Source organism: Pleurodeles waltl, chromosome 10, assembly GCF_031143425.1.
Source record: "Pleurodeles waltl isolate 20211129_DDA chromosome 10, aPleWal1.hap1.20221129, whole genome shotgun sequence".
NCBI lineage: Eukaryota > Metazoa > Chordata > Amphibia > Caudata > Salamandridae > Pleurodeles > Pleurodeles waltl.
In genome coordinates this window covers 58,428,727-58,442,356 of record NC_090449.1, presented here as the reverse complement: position 1 = coordinate 58,442,356, position 13,630 = coordinate 58,428,727, and the positions used below count along the sequence as shown (strand labels likewise).

Genomic DNA, 13,630 nt, shown 5'->3' with positions numbered 1-13,630 from the left:
TTTCAAAGCCCCAAAACCCCTACTACTAAACAATGACTCACATGTCACTCACCCCCTCCACACAACACCAGTGGGGGGAAGAATAGGTCATTATTACAAAGCATGGGAGGAAATCACTACAGACACTTGGGTTCTAGCAATTATCCAACATGGTTATTGCATAGAATTTCTACAATTCCCTCCAAACATACCACCAAAAGCACAAAATTTAACAACACACCATTCCAATCTCCTGGAGATAGAAGTGCAGGCACTATTGCAAAAGAATGCAATCGAATTAGTGCCAAACACACAAATAAACACAGGAGTTTACTCACTGTACTTTCTGATACCAAAGAAGGACAAAACGCTGAGACCAATCCTAGACCTCAGAGTAGTGAACACTTTCATCAAATCAGACCACTTCCACATGGTCACACTACAAGAAGTATTGCCATTGCTAAAACTACACGACTACATGGCAACTTTAGACCTCAAGGATGCTTATTTCCATATACCAATACACCCATCTCACAGGAAATACCTAAGGTTCGTATTCAAAGGAATACATTACCAATTCAAGGTACTTCCTTTCGGATTAACAACCGCACCAAGAGTCTTCACCAAATGTCTAGCGGTAGTCGCTGCACACATAAGAAGGCAGCAAATACATGTGTTCCCATATTTGGACGACTGGCTAATCAAGGCCCATTCGTTCATACAGTGCTCAAATCACACAAATCAGATCATACAAACCCTCTTCAAACTCGGGTTCACCGTCAATTTCACAAAATCCAAAATTCTGCCACGCAAGGTACAACAATACCTGGGAGCCATAATAGACACATCAAAGGGAGTAGCCACTCCAAGTCCACAAAGAATTCAAAATTTCAACACCATCATACAACGCATGTATCCAACACAAAAGATACAGGCAAAGATGGTATTACAACTCCTAGGCATGATGTCATCATGCATAGCCATTGTCCCAAACGCAAGACTGCACATGAGGCCCTTACAACAATGCCTAGCATCACAGTGGTCTCAAGCACAGGGTCACCTTCTAGATCTGGTGTTAATAGACCGCCAAACTTACCTCTCTCTTCTGTGGTGGAACAACATAAATTTAAACAAGGGGCGGCCTTTCCAAGACCCAGTGCCACAATACGTAATAACAACAGATGCTTCCATGACAGGGTGGGGAGCACACCTCAATCAACACAGCATACAAGGACAATGGAACGTACATCAAACAAAACTGCATATCAATCACCTAGAACTGCTAGCAGTTTTTCAAGCACTAAAAGCTTTCCAACCAATAATAGTTCACAAATACATTCTCGTCAAAACAGACAACATGACAACAATGTATTATCTAAACAAGCAGGGAGGGACGCACTCCACGCAGTTAAGCCTGCTAGCACAAAAAATTTGGCATTGGGCAATTCACAACCAAATTCGCCTAATTGCACAGTTTATACCAGGAATACAAAATCAACTCGCAGACAATCTCTCTCGAGATCACCAACAGGTCCACGAATGGGAAATTCACCCCCAAATTCTGAACACTTATTTCAAACTCTGGGGAACACCTCAGATAGACTTGTTTGCGACAAGGGAGAACGCAAAATGCCAAAACTTCGCATCCAGGTACCCACACAAACAATCCCAAGGCAATGCCCTATGGATGAACTGGTCAGGGATATTTGCTTACGCTTTTCCTCCTCTCCCTCTCCTTCCTTACCTGGTACACAAACTCAGTCAAAGCAAACTCAAACTCATATTGATAGCACCAACTTGGGCAAGGCAACCCTGGTACACAACGCTGCTAGACCTATCAGTGGTACCCTGCATCAAATTGCCCAACAGGCCAGATCTGTTGACACAGCACAACCAAAAGATCAGACACCCAGATCCAGCATCGCTGAATCTAGCAATCTGGCTCCTGAAATCCTAGAATTCGGGCACTTACAACTTACCCAAGAATGTATGGAAGTCATAAAACAAGCAAGAAGGCCATCCACCAGGCACTGCTATGCAAGTAAATGGAAGAGGTTTGTTTGCTACTGCCATATTAATCAAATACAACCATTACACACAACTCCAGAACATGTAGTGGGTTACTTGCTTCACTTACAAAAATCTAACCTAGCTTTCTCTTCCATTAAGATTCACCTTGCAGCAATATCTGCATACCTGCAGACTACCTATTCAACTTCCCTATATAGAATACCAGTCATTAAAGCATTCATGGAGGGCCTTAGGAGAATTATACCACCAAGAACACCACCTGTTCCTTCATGGAACCTAAATGTTGTCCTAACTAGACTTATGGGTCCACCTTTTGAACCCATGCACTCCTGCGACATACAGTTCCTAACCTGGAAGGTGGCATTTCTCATCGCCATTACTTCCCTGAGAAGAGTAAGCGAAATTCAGGCGTTTACTATACAGGAACCTTTTATACAACTACACAAAAATAAAGTCGTCCTAAGGACCAATCCTAAATTTTTGCCAAAGGTTATTTCACCGTTCCATCTAAATCAAACAGTGGAACTTCCAGTGTTCTTTCCACAGCCAGATACCGTAGCTGAAAGGGCACTACATACATTAGATGTCAAAAGAGCATTAATGTATTACATTGACAGAACAAAAAACATCAGAAAGACTAAACAACTCTTTATTGCATTTCAAAAACCTCACGCAGGAAACCCAATTTCAAAACAAGGTATAGCCAGATGGATAGTTAAATGCATCCAAATCTGCTACCTTAAAGCTAAACGACAGCTGCCCATTACACCAAGGGCACACTCAACCAGAAAGAAAGGTGCTACCATGGCCTTTCTAGGAAACATCCCAATGCAAGAAATATGTAAGGCAGCCACATGGTCTACGCCTCACACATTCACCAAGCACTACTGTGTAGACGTGTTATCCGCACAACAAGCCACAGTAGGTCAAGCCGTATTAAGGACATTATTTCAGACTACTTCCACTCCTACAGGCTGATCCACCGCTTTTGGGGAAATAACTGCTTACTAGTCTATGCAGAACATGCGTATCTACAGCGACAGATGCCATCGAACTGAAAATGTCACTTACCCAGTGTACATCTGTTCGTGGCATCAGTCGCAGTAGATTCGCATGTGCCCACCCGCCTCCCCGGGAGCCTGTAGCAGTTTGGAAGTTACCTTCAATTATTTCTATATGTATCATCTCAACCTTAAATAGGTGCATACTTAGTCACTCCATTGCATGGGCACTATTACTACAATTCAACTCCTACCTCACCCTCTGCGGGGAAAAACAATCGAAGATGGAGTCGACGCCCATGCGCAATGGAGACAAAAGGAGGAGTCACTCGGTCCCGTGACTCGAAAGACTTCTTCGAAGAAAAACAACTTGTAACACTCCGGCCCAACACCAGATGGCGAGCTATTGCAGAACATGCGAATCTACTGCGACTGATGCCACGAACAGATGTACACTGGGTAAGTGACATTTTCATAACTAACCTTGATGTATTCAGAGGTGACTGGATCCAGTAGCCCGATGAAAGGAAGGAAGTCGATTCGATATCATAATGCCAGGATTCCCTTCTTGACTGCGGCCTGTTGGTGTATGCAGAGCAAGCACTGCACACCTCATGGCAAAGACTACAAAAATAGTCCATTAATGACCGCATGCTTAATCAAACCCTGCCATTACTTAATGTTATCCAGTAAACCTTGATCCTTGGCTCAGTCCTCCCTGGGTTCAGAGACCTTGTTACAAGTTAGAACCTCCACCTCGGTTAATGGAAAGGAAACGTACTGATAGAATTGTAGTGCACGTCTCTCCATTTGATGCCGGTCACCAAGCTTCTGTGTATATTGAACACATTCTCATGTGGATATTTCAAAGAACCCAACCCCCTGGGGACATGTGATGCAAGGACCACGGTTTGACTCCTGCTCACTGTAAATTCCCCTCTGTGGCACACCATCTAGAATGGTGACATAGCGCTGCTGTGCACTTCTTAATCTGTGGTTGCCCTAAGATGCCCAGTTGAGGAGCAGCTTTGTTCAGTGATCGTATTAAAGCACAACCTGTTGGCATGGCCCATACTGATGAAAATGTTTGCACATTCCCAATAATATCGGGTGGCTTGCATGGGTTGGGAAATGCATGGCGGTTTCTGAGAAAGGTGCCCATTGTTACCTTTTGTTTATTCTCCTTGCAGGCTGGACAGCGATGGAGCAGACCTCTTATCCAAGCTGTTACAGGTCAGTTGAGGCTGTTTTTTGTTGTTGTTTTTTAGAAGACGTTCAGTTATTTGATGTTGTTTTGGTGTAATAGTTTATATGCCTCATGGCAGCCCTTTACCAATTAGCATCTCCACAACACATGTATCTTCTAGGGACAGATCAATAAAAAGGCCAAGAATGCCAGTTCCTAGGTCCCCAAATGCAGTCCAGTCCTTGCTCAAGTAGTGCTACTGCACAGAAGGGTCAGTAGTCAGAGGCACATTTGAGCTAAGAGATGAGTTTTCATTGTCTTTATTTTGACAAGAGCCGGGGGATGCTCAGTCTCTTGCACTAGCTCACAAAGGTACTCTTATCTACAATATAAACTGCCCTCCAGAATTTCTGCACTACAGGATGTTATCAAATGCACAGATTTCAAAACATTCTTGCTCGCTCCACCGAGGCAAGGGCCAGCCTCTCTTGCGAGAAAGGACCATTCAATCACTGTTGAGCAGATCAGACCTTACTGGGCTCAACCGTCTGACTAAGTTTCACACCCAAGCTTTTGTGTTTTTTGTGGCCACCTTCTTTGTGGTCCTGGTCCCCTTCTAGCCAGCAGCTCAGCTGTAAGTCGAGCAGTTATATTCTTATGCTCTAGGGATGTCAGATATCTGTTCTAGTTTGTTTTTGGGCGGGGTACCATTTCTCTGGAGAAACATTTATTTCCTGTGGAAATCTCATACAGATTTGATTATGCAGTAGATGAAAGGTAGTAAATAAAACGTGAAATAAGATCTCACATGCACATGTCTTAGCAGCTTCAAGATGCTGCTGAATTTGCATTGTCTCCTACTGACTTTAGCTGAAGAGTTTTCAAGACTTAGAACATTTTATCCTTGCCTCACTTCTTCAGTGGCTTGGCAAACTTGCCTGTTTACATCGGTATGTCACAAGTGGAAGAAGGCATTTAGTTATCATTCTGGTTCTGTTTGTTGGTTTCAGATTTAGGTTCGTGATGAGCTCTTTTGATCACTACATCTAGAGGAGGTGGAAGTTGAAGCATTTTGTAGAATTTCCAGAGAACCCTGTCCAGGTCCGGCTATTCTCCATTGTCCAAAAGGTTAACCAAATGGATCTTTTTTCGCTTGTCCCATTTCTCTTGTTCTTTATCTCTGGAAGTCAGGTGCTCTTGGTAGTGGTCCATAAAACAGCTTCTTTGTGCCTTTTGGTAAGTTGTCTTTGTAGTTAGCAGCTTTGGAGGGCTTCTCCTGTATGAAATAAAAGTCTGCAATTTTTCTGAAGGATTTTATGCTGTTATTCATATTTTGTAGCTCAGAAGGTTAACTGTTAATGGTCCAGAATGCAAAAAAAGAGCCTTCAACATTTTTGTAATGCAGTTGAGAAAGTATCATGATGTCTCTGGAAGCCCTGGACCACCCTACAGCCCAACTGCTGGCCTCTGGCTCCCCATGGAGCCCAGATACCTAAGAGTTATTTTACTTGGGTACAATGTGAAGTGCTACATATCACCTAGTAGTAGCCCGAGGGTGCATTGGGGTAGGGGTACATGGAAGAAAGAATGATTGTTAGACCTGAAGTATTAGTCTGTCAGCCAGCTGAGAGGTGGAACAGCTAGCATGCATTCATGAAGCAGACAAAACTTACAGCCTTGGAAGCGTCAACAAGAGACTAGCCTGTAAGAGCTGGTATGTGTGGTCTCCGGGGTCTTGCCAGTCTGGCAGCAGACTGAGTCAGTTATTTGTGTAAGTAATAGGCTACCAATATGCCTGCTTCAAAAGGAAAGTTTTTAAGGATTTCCTGATTTTCAGACAGTCAGGTTCATGTTTCAGTGATAGTACTAATGAATTTCTAAGAGGTGAAACTGTATATGGAAGAATCCTTCACCAAATTTCTGGCCCGTTGGCCATGAAACAGTAAACACTTGGTGGCTTCTGGACTTTTAGATGAGCTGGTAGGTAAAGTGAATTCACTAAGGCTGAAAGTGCACTCACTACCTGCCCCCCATCTGGTCCAGTGGCAACTCGACCAAGAAATGAGCCCCATCTCATTATGGATCCACAGCAGATACAGTGTGCATGATTACATTTAATAGGATGTACCCAATTGTACCCTCCATGTAGTGTGCTTCAAGGTGGCCATCTTCTGCCCCTAGTGCCCCTCAGCATCAGGATGACTATGCATGTGCACCAAAGTGCCTCTCCTCATGTGGATCATGATCTGTGCCATAGCACTCGAGTTCCTAATGAGCCAGGAGTTGGTACAGGAGACCATTTGTTTCCACATTTCACAGGTCTCCATTACACTGCTTTATGGCACACCTGGAAAGCCAAATGAAGTGACTCTTGTACTTAAACCCCATTCATCCAGCAGTCACCATGTAACATACTCGCTTTGTCAGTCGTTCCCTGGTGAGTTAGGACTGCTGCCAGTGACAACCTTAAGAATGGAGCATCTTGACATTTAAAAAGAACCCATCGCAGTATATCATAGTACTTTAAAGTACAATTCGGTGTGTTTTGAAGATAGTTCAGTCATAGGCTTTTCAGAGTGCTGGCATATTGGTTGTTGGTAAAGCCACTCAAATCCACACATACATGTGCACAGAGATTACAGAGTAAACACTGAACACAGTTGATGGTCGGTATATCGATTTTGGAGAGGTTTGGGATAATTTTGTCCCCTTAAAGGTGTAGAGTAATGCATATCCTTGGGCTGCTTTGGGGTTGTTAGATTTAGCTAGGGCTACCCTAATCCATTTCAGAGCAATGTGGAATTAGTGATCGGTTTCAAGATCATGTATGAGCAGAGATTTCCAATCATATGAGTTATGGGTGTAAAGGAATGTATTTTAGTTTGATAAACTTTCATCATAATCAGTCAGATGAAAACTGTTGTAAATTCATCCAATCTAGTGAGATTTTGGGGTAAATAATACCTTTTCTTTGAGACTTGTGGGTAAATCCACACATTCCACATGAGGCCTTCTAAATCAGTTTTAAGGTTAATTGGACACGATGTCAGGGGCTGTAGTACTTCGGCAGACCAGGGATCCTGAACAGGAAATACATAATGCCCAGCTGCAGCACTAATCATTGAACTTTCGAATAGAAGAGCTGCTGACATTGATTTTGCATGTAGCAGGGCATATAGTGCATCTCTGAGCATCTTTACATTGTGTGCAGGTGTGAGTGTGTACATGCACAGTGACTGTAACCTATAGAGGGCAGCTTGTCTGCCCCCACAATGATTGCCATGTATTATTTCCCTTTTAGTTTGAGGGGAAGAAGCGAATTTCCGCAGAGGAAGCCATGAGGCACCGGTACTTCCACAGTTTGGGGGAAAGAGTGCTCAAGCTCCCTGACAGTAAGTGATTCCAAAGGCTTTCTGATGTGAAGTGAAAGGATTCCTCTTCGTGTCCCTGGAGAAGGCATGACTAGTTCTGTAAAGTGGACCTTTTTCTATACTGATGTTTAACACTGTTTTTCTCACACCCTTCACTCATCCATAGCTGGCCTTGCACACTTCACTATTGACACAAATCCCCTAGAAGCCTGACCTGCACACTTCATTGCCCACGGATATTTTATTTGTAACCACAATTATCTCCTCCATAGTGTAGTTCATTCACACATCTGCAGTTGTGTGCATTACAACAGCAGTCTAACTACTATGAACATTGCTACCCTCATAAACCTAGTTGAAACCTCATTTGTACTTCCTAACTCCTGTTTCATACACTTCAGTAGATTTTCACGCCAGATGGCTGCCTACACTTGATTGGATTCTCATTAGTTTACCATTGCTGTTCTCACACTTTGGGTCCCAATAACTTCACATATCCAGGACTACTAGAATGTATGTGATTTTCCAGCTGTGACGTTATCCGCATAATTATAGATTTGCTGCATAATCTACAGATTTTCACAAAAAAATCTTGTTTGCATCTGAGACGGATTAAATTTGACTAAAAATGCAGTAACAGTTAGTAGCCACTTGCTCTGGCATACTGAAATGGCTTAAGAAGATCCTCTATTGCCTTAGCATCTCAGCTCAGTAACTGTAGTTCAAGCCTTAGTTATCTCCAGGCTGGACTTTGGGAATATCCTATATCTGGGGGTGACAAAATCATTACCTTAACGCCTCCAAATTGTGCAAAATGCTGCTGCACGTCACCTGCTTTCTCCTCCTAAGTTTTCTGGTTCTGCCAATTTGCAAAGGACCCTTCACTGGCTGCCCGTTGAGCAGCGGGTGCAATTTAAGGCATTGTGCTGTATGCCGGGCCCATTGACTTGAGATCATTGGTCTCTTGATATTCCCCTAATAGCCAGCTGAGGTCTAGCCATCAGAATCTGGCTGTAATTCCTAGAATTAGGAAATCTCGCCAAGGAGGTCGGGCATTTTCTTATCTGGGGCCAGAACTCTGGAAGGACTTGCCTGTAACACTGAGAGAATGTGATTCCGGAAACCTTTAAAAACCTGGCTGTTTCAATTATATGGTCTCTAAATCACTGACCCTTTTCTGATCTGCCTGGAGTGCTTCAATCTGTAATTTCTGCTAGCACTGGGAAACCTCTTTTGGTAGCTATGCGCTTTATAAATTATGTATAATAAAATTAACGCGTGTAGCCATGCAGTGGAAGGTACAAACACCTTTCAGTTGCTTTTTGGTGTGTTTGGGTTAAACTGGCATTCATAAGGTGAAACCTTTACCAATACAAGGTTAACATGAATAAAAATAACAAAATAATGAAGGAACACTATCACGAAATATGCTGCATCACCCCAAATAATTTGCCTTTTTTTGCCGCATAACTTGGTCCCTCCTCTGTTGCATAATTCTCGCTCAAAAAGAAGGTCTCTTATGCTTCTGGGGACTCGCATGTCTTATATACTTTAGTGAAGATTAACAAACTCCTCGCATCGCAACCTGTCCAATGAAGTCCCATTCAGTGCAGGTCTTTCCTAGGGTGCCACCATCGACGGGTGGTAGTTTATCCATTGAAATACCATAAAGTGCCTTTATGCCAAGGCAGGCGGTGGTAAACAGTTGCATTACCCAGAGAACCAAAACCCCTTGCCCCGGCCTTAAAGGCAGCCCCCTTCTTTATTCACATCACTCACATCCTGCACTTCATTGGTGTCCCACTCATTACACCTCTAACCAGGTGTGCTTGCAAATAGCGGTTCATGCACGTTAGTGGAGCCTCCCTCAGTACATCACTGCTTTCTTTACCTTTTACATTTTTTGTATTCATTTTGCGTTTGTGTGCAGCTGGTTGCGACAAAACTTAATATCATTCAACCAATTTAATGTGTGCATTCTTTTGATGTTTTTTCTTGTGTACGTAGATAACCGGACTAACCTTGCATGCCTTAGTCATGTTACAGTAGTTACGTCGTGTTTGTGATGTGCTTTACTCTGTAAGCTGGTGTTCTGATCACTAACATATATGCACTCCGATTTAACTTTCCTTACTTTAAGTGGTGTTTTACTAATAACATTGTTTGCCTCTGGCACTTCGGGGGCGCCCGAGACATTGGTAAGCATGGCATCTAAGCATGGCTATTTTTAGTCTTCTACAAGGAGCACCCACAGGGTGTATATAGAGATCAGCGTAGAGGCCTGTGTGTATTTATACAAAAAGGTGTTATTATTTATCATTGGGGTGGGACATTTGAAGGGCTGATGTCATGCTTTGTGAGAAATGACTTTGGCAGGATTTGTAGAATCGCGCAGTAGCTCTGTGACCTTGTGTCCCACACCCTTTATAGAAGTGCGGGAGATCTAGTTTAGCTGATTTCCAGGTTTTAGAGGACACACTGTTTTCTTTCTCTTTCAGCAACGTCTATATTTGCACTAAAAGAGATCCAGTTACAGAAGGAAATGGGACTGAAGTCTGCCGCCTTGCACGAAACAGGTATGCTAACTCTGATGGCATGATCACCTCACTCAGTGTGCAGCTCGGTCCCCCTGCACCTTCTGACTGGAATGTTGCTGTGTACCTTTCCTTGACCCAGGCCTTGAAGTTAAAGATCTTCCTAGTACTTCGGTAAAATGGTTATGCATTTGAAGTGCAATGCTGTGGACAGAAGACCAAGCTTTATGTCTTTAAAGTTTGCATCTGACTTTAGAATTTACTATAAAAAGAGTTGGACATGTCTGATGACCATATTCTTTAGCAAACCAAGCCCAAAAGGCCTCTAAAACAGGGCAATAGAACTTTGGCAGTGAACATTCCCTAAACAGTTATTCAGGGTCTCCTAGGAAAGGTTCCTATTCATTTATCAAAATTCCCATCTAAAGAGCTGTCCCAAATTCAAAAGTAAGAATTCTGTTTTCACACTGAGTAAGGCTCACGTTCCCTTATGCTCAAAGGACAATGAGGCTGCCATCCAAAACTTAAGGCCAACTTCTGCTTAAAAAATGCTTGCAAGTTCAACATGTTGGACCCTGATAAATCCTGTTGCTGAAAAATGTCTCACTAGGACATCCGTAGCAGTGATTTTTATTTTTTTATTTTTTTTAAGACCTCCGCAAATGTTCAACGAAGTACAAACTTTAAATATAAAAGAACTTAGTGTTCCTAAAGGACATTATTGTGCCTGATTCACAAAGTTAACTTAGAATTTTGAGCACGTTTGCGCATTTGAGTAAGCCTACTACTTTTTGATATTCACAAAATACACTTTTTTGCTGTAACTTACACTTTTGTAGTAAGTCTAGCTTTACACAGGGCCAACCACTGGTACTGCAACACCTGCCCATAGAAAATAATGGAGGTTGGTACTTACTACAAAAGTGTAAGTTATTACAAAAGTGCAATTTGTGAATAGCACTTTGTATTACGCTGCGTTGCACTGCAGTAGTAGTACAAAATGTACTACAAACTGTAGTTTGTGAATTGTGCTCGATTGTTTTGCACATACGTACCAAGTTCAAGTCAACCAGACCATAGAATTGTCCATTTTAGAAACCCACAATCCCACACATTTGACAATAGGATAGCCCTTGTGTGACATCTCGAATTTATAAGAGAAATAAAAGGAAATTTTGCCACTTGTAGCAATACAAACTGAGGAAGCTTACCTGAATCTACTACTGATTCATGCTGTAAAAAAAAATCAGCTGCATCTAACCATAGTTTAGCAGTTTGAGTAATTCTACATTCACACTAATCCCCTTTTTCCTTTTCAGACACTGAAACAGTAACACTCAAAACTCTGGCTGGGGCGTGCTAATGAATTCTCCTTACAGACACTTGCATGCTCTACATTTACATTCAGAACCATTTTGGAAAGGGAATTTTGCAGAGCTACTAGATGACCGGATTGCTTGCTTTGTGAGAATCTATAAATAGTTAAGAGCAAAAATATTGTTTTACATTGATAACAATTGTCTTTATTATTTATTATAGTTATCCATCGTAAAGCTGCTCCTTTGTGCTCAGGTCAGGTGTACGCCACCTCTTCTTAGGATCAACTTCTTTCCTTTCATCTAGTTTCCCTTAGCCTGTTTTTATTGTCTCAGACTTTCTACTACATGGGGCAGATGCTGGTGCATTGCAGCTCCTGGCCTTGTATGCTTTTCCATGATGCAATGCAGTCTTCAAAGCAATAAACACTGTCTCCTTCTACAGGCCTTCCGACCATCCATTTGGTGGACACAGACCTTTAGTCATGTAATGAGGGGCAGGTACTTCTTTATCTTATCTAACCTCCTGCATGCCAACAGCTGGTGCTTGGAAATGGTCTTAACTCCTCTGCAGCCACAACTACTTCTTCAGGCATCCCAAGTCCTACGCTTGCATTTCCTACTTGACCTTACTTTTACATGTTTTCTGCCCTTCCCTCTTGAGTTGTCCAAAGTCGCAGTAAAGTGATGGCAATTCAGGGTGTTGGGATGTTGTTGTGCTGAAAATGGTGACTGGCCAAAATATCAGAAATAAAATAATAAAATATAGTATGACCAAAATATTGTGGTAAGAATTTTGTGGACAAGAATATCGTGAGGGTAAGTATCCATGACTACGCGGGGGGGTGGGTGTGTGTGTGTGTGTGTGTGTATATATATATATATATATATATATGTGTATTTATATATTATATATAGATAATATTCCAGCTACATGTATCGAAGCCAGCGTCTCACCCCAATTCGAACTCCATACTGAAGCGGCACAACTCCAGTAGGTGAAAAAGATTTTTTTTTCATTTCAAATTCCAAGAGTGCAGCAGTGCAAGAAAAATGGCCTCCGTGTTTCGGCCAGAACCTTCTACTGGGCCATAGAGTTGCATGTACAGTGTGTCAATTTAAAGAGACATGCCCAAATACCTCCACCCTCTTAAAAAAAAAAAAAAAAAAGAAAAAAAAAAAAATATATATATATATATCTATCTAGACAGCTAACTTCTACTTCGATATGGCTCACCCAGGACCCACCATTTTGACCCCAACATTCATTCCTTCTTAAGGGTCCACATGGGGAGGCTGTTACAGGTGGATATAGACCAATATACTTTTATATTCTTCCCAAGTTGATGTTGGCAATGTGATTTAATATATGGGAGTCAGAAATCTCCTGTAAAGAACTCAAATTATACACAAAAATACCAAAACCATCAGCGCAGGTGGTGAAGTGTTTACATCTTAACCTTCAGATTAGATGCACTATAAGAAGAACCTAAAATCCATTGAGATAACCTCAATTTTGTCTGTAAAGTATATCTATAATCCATATACCCTGTTTTCTAAAAATTGCATTTTTAAACTTTAAAGTAAAATCTTGCCATACTAACTATCCACCCCCAAGATATATTGTGTCCATATAGAGTCCTCTTCTGGAGTTAACTTGATACCACTTTTCCTCCTGTTCATCAGCATCATTCATTTCTCTGAAAAAAACAAAGGTTAAAGTAACTTTGTAGTTAGGTAAAACAAAAATGAGTTTTCAATGGAAAAAAATATTTAAAAATTCTCAGAAAAAAACAAGGGTTAAAATAATGTTATAGTTATGAGATCGTTCATGACGTGTCCTATAGCCTTGCTGCAGAACTTGATCACTCCTCAGGGGCGTCCACATCTTTGCAACCTGGTGACATTGTGCCTGCCCGGGTGCCCACCACACAAGCAGATAACAACCCAGCATATCTGAACACAGCCTTTTTTGCTGTTTATGCAAGGAGATTATTATTATTTTTTTCAGAGGTAACCAGGGGAGCATGGGACGGGCTTGCCCAGGATCATAAATGCCTCCCTATTCAGTAGTTTTTTTTAAAAACATTTATTTCTGCATTTTTCTCCCTTTTTCTTTAACTCCAGGTTTCTTGCTTTTGTTCTGTCTCTTTTAAAAAAAAAAATCTTTAAAAAAAGTTACCCATTTTAAACACAAAAAATACAATTGTTT

The 13,630-nt window shown here is 41.7% G+C and overlaps 1 protein-coding gene across 2 annotated transcripts in view; it reads left to right on the top strand.

Moving 5' to 3' along the window:
- Nucleotides 1-13,630, top strand: part of CDK16 (cyclin dependent kinase 16) — a 202,091-nt gene that overhangs the window by 156,604 nt on the left and 31,857 nt on the right. For both annotated transcript variants that reach the window (XM_069209660.1, XM_069209662.1), the window contains exons 14-16: nucleotides 4,202-4,244; nucleotides 7,499-7,589; nucleotides 10,067-10,144. In XM_069209660.1, coding sequence (XP_069065761.1) covers nucleotides 4,202-4,244; nucleotides 7,499-7,589; nucleotides 10,067-10,144 — 212 coding nt within the window. The remainder of the gene's footprint in view (nucleotides 1-4,201; nucleotides 4,245-7,498; nucleotides 7,590-10,066; nucleotides 10,145-13,630) is intronic.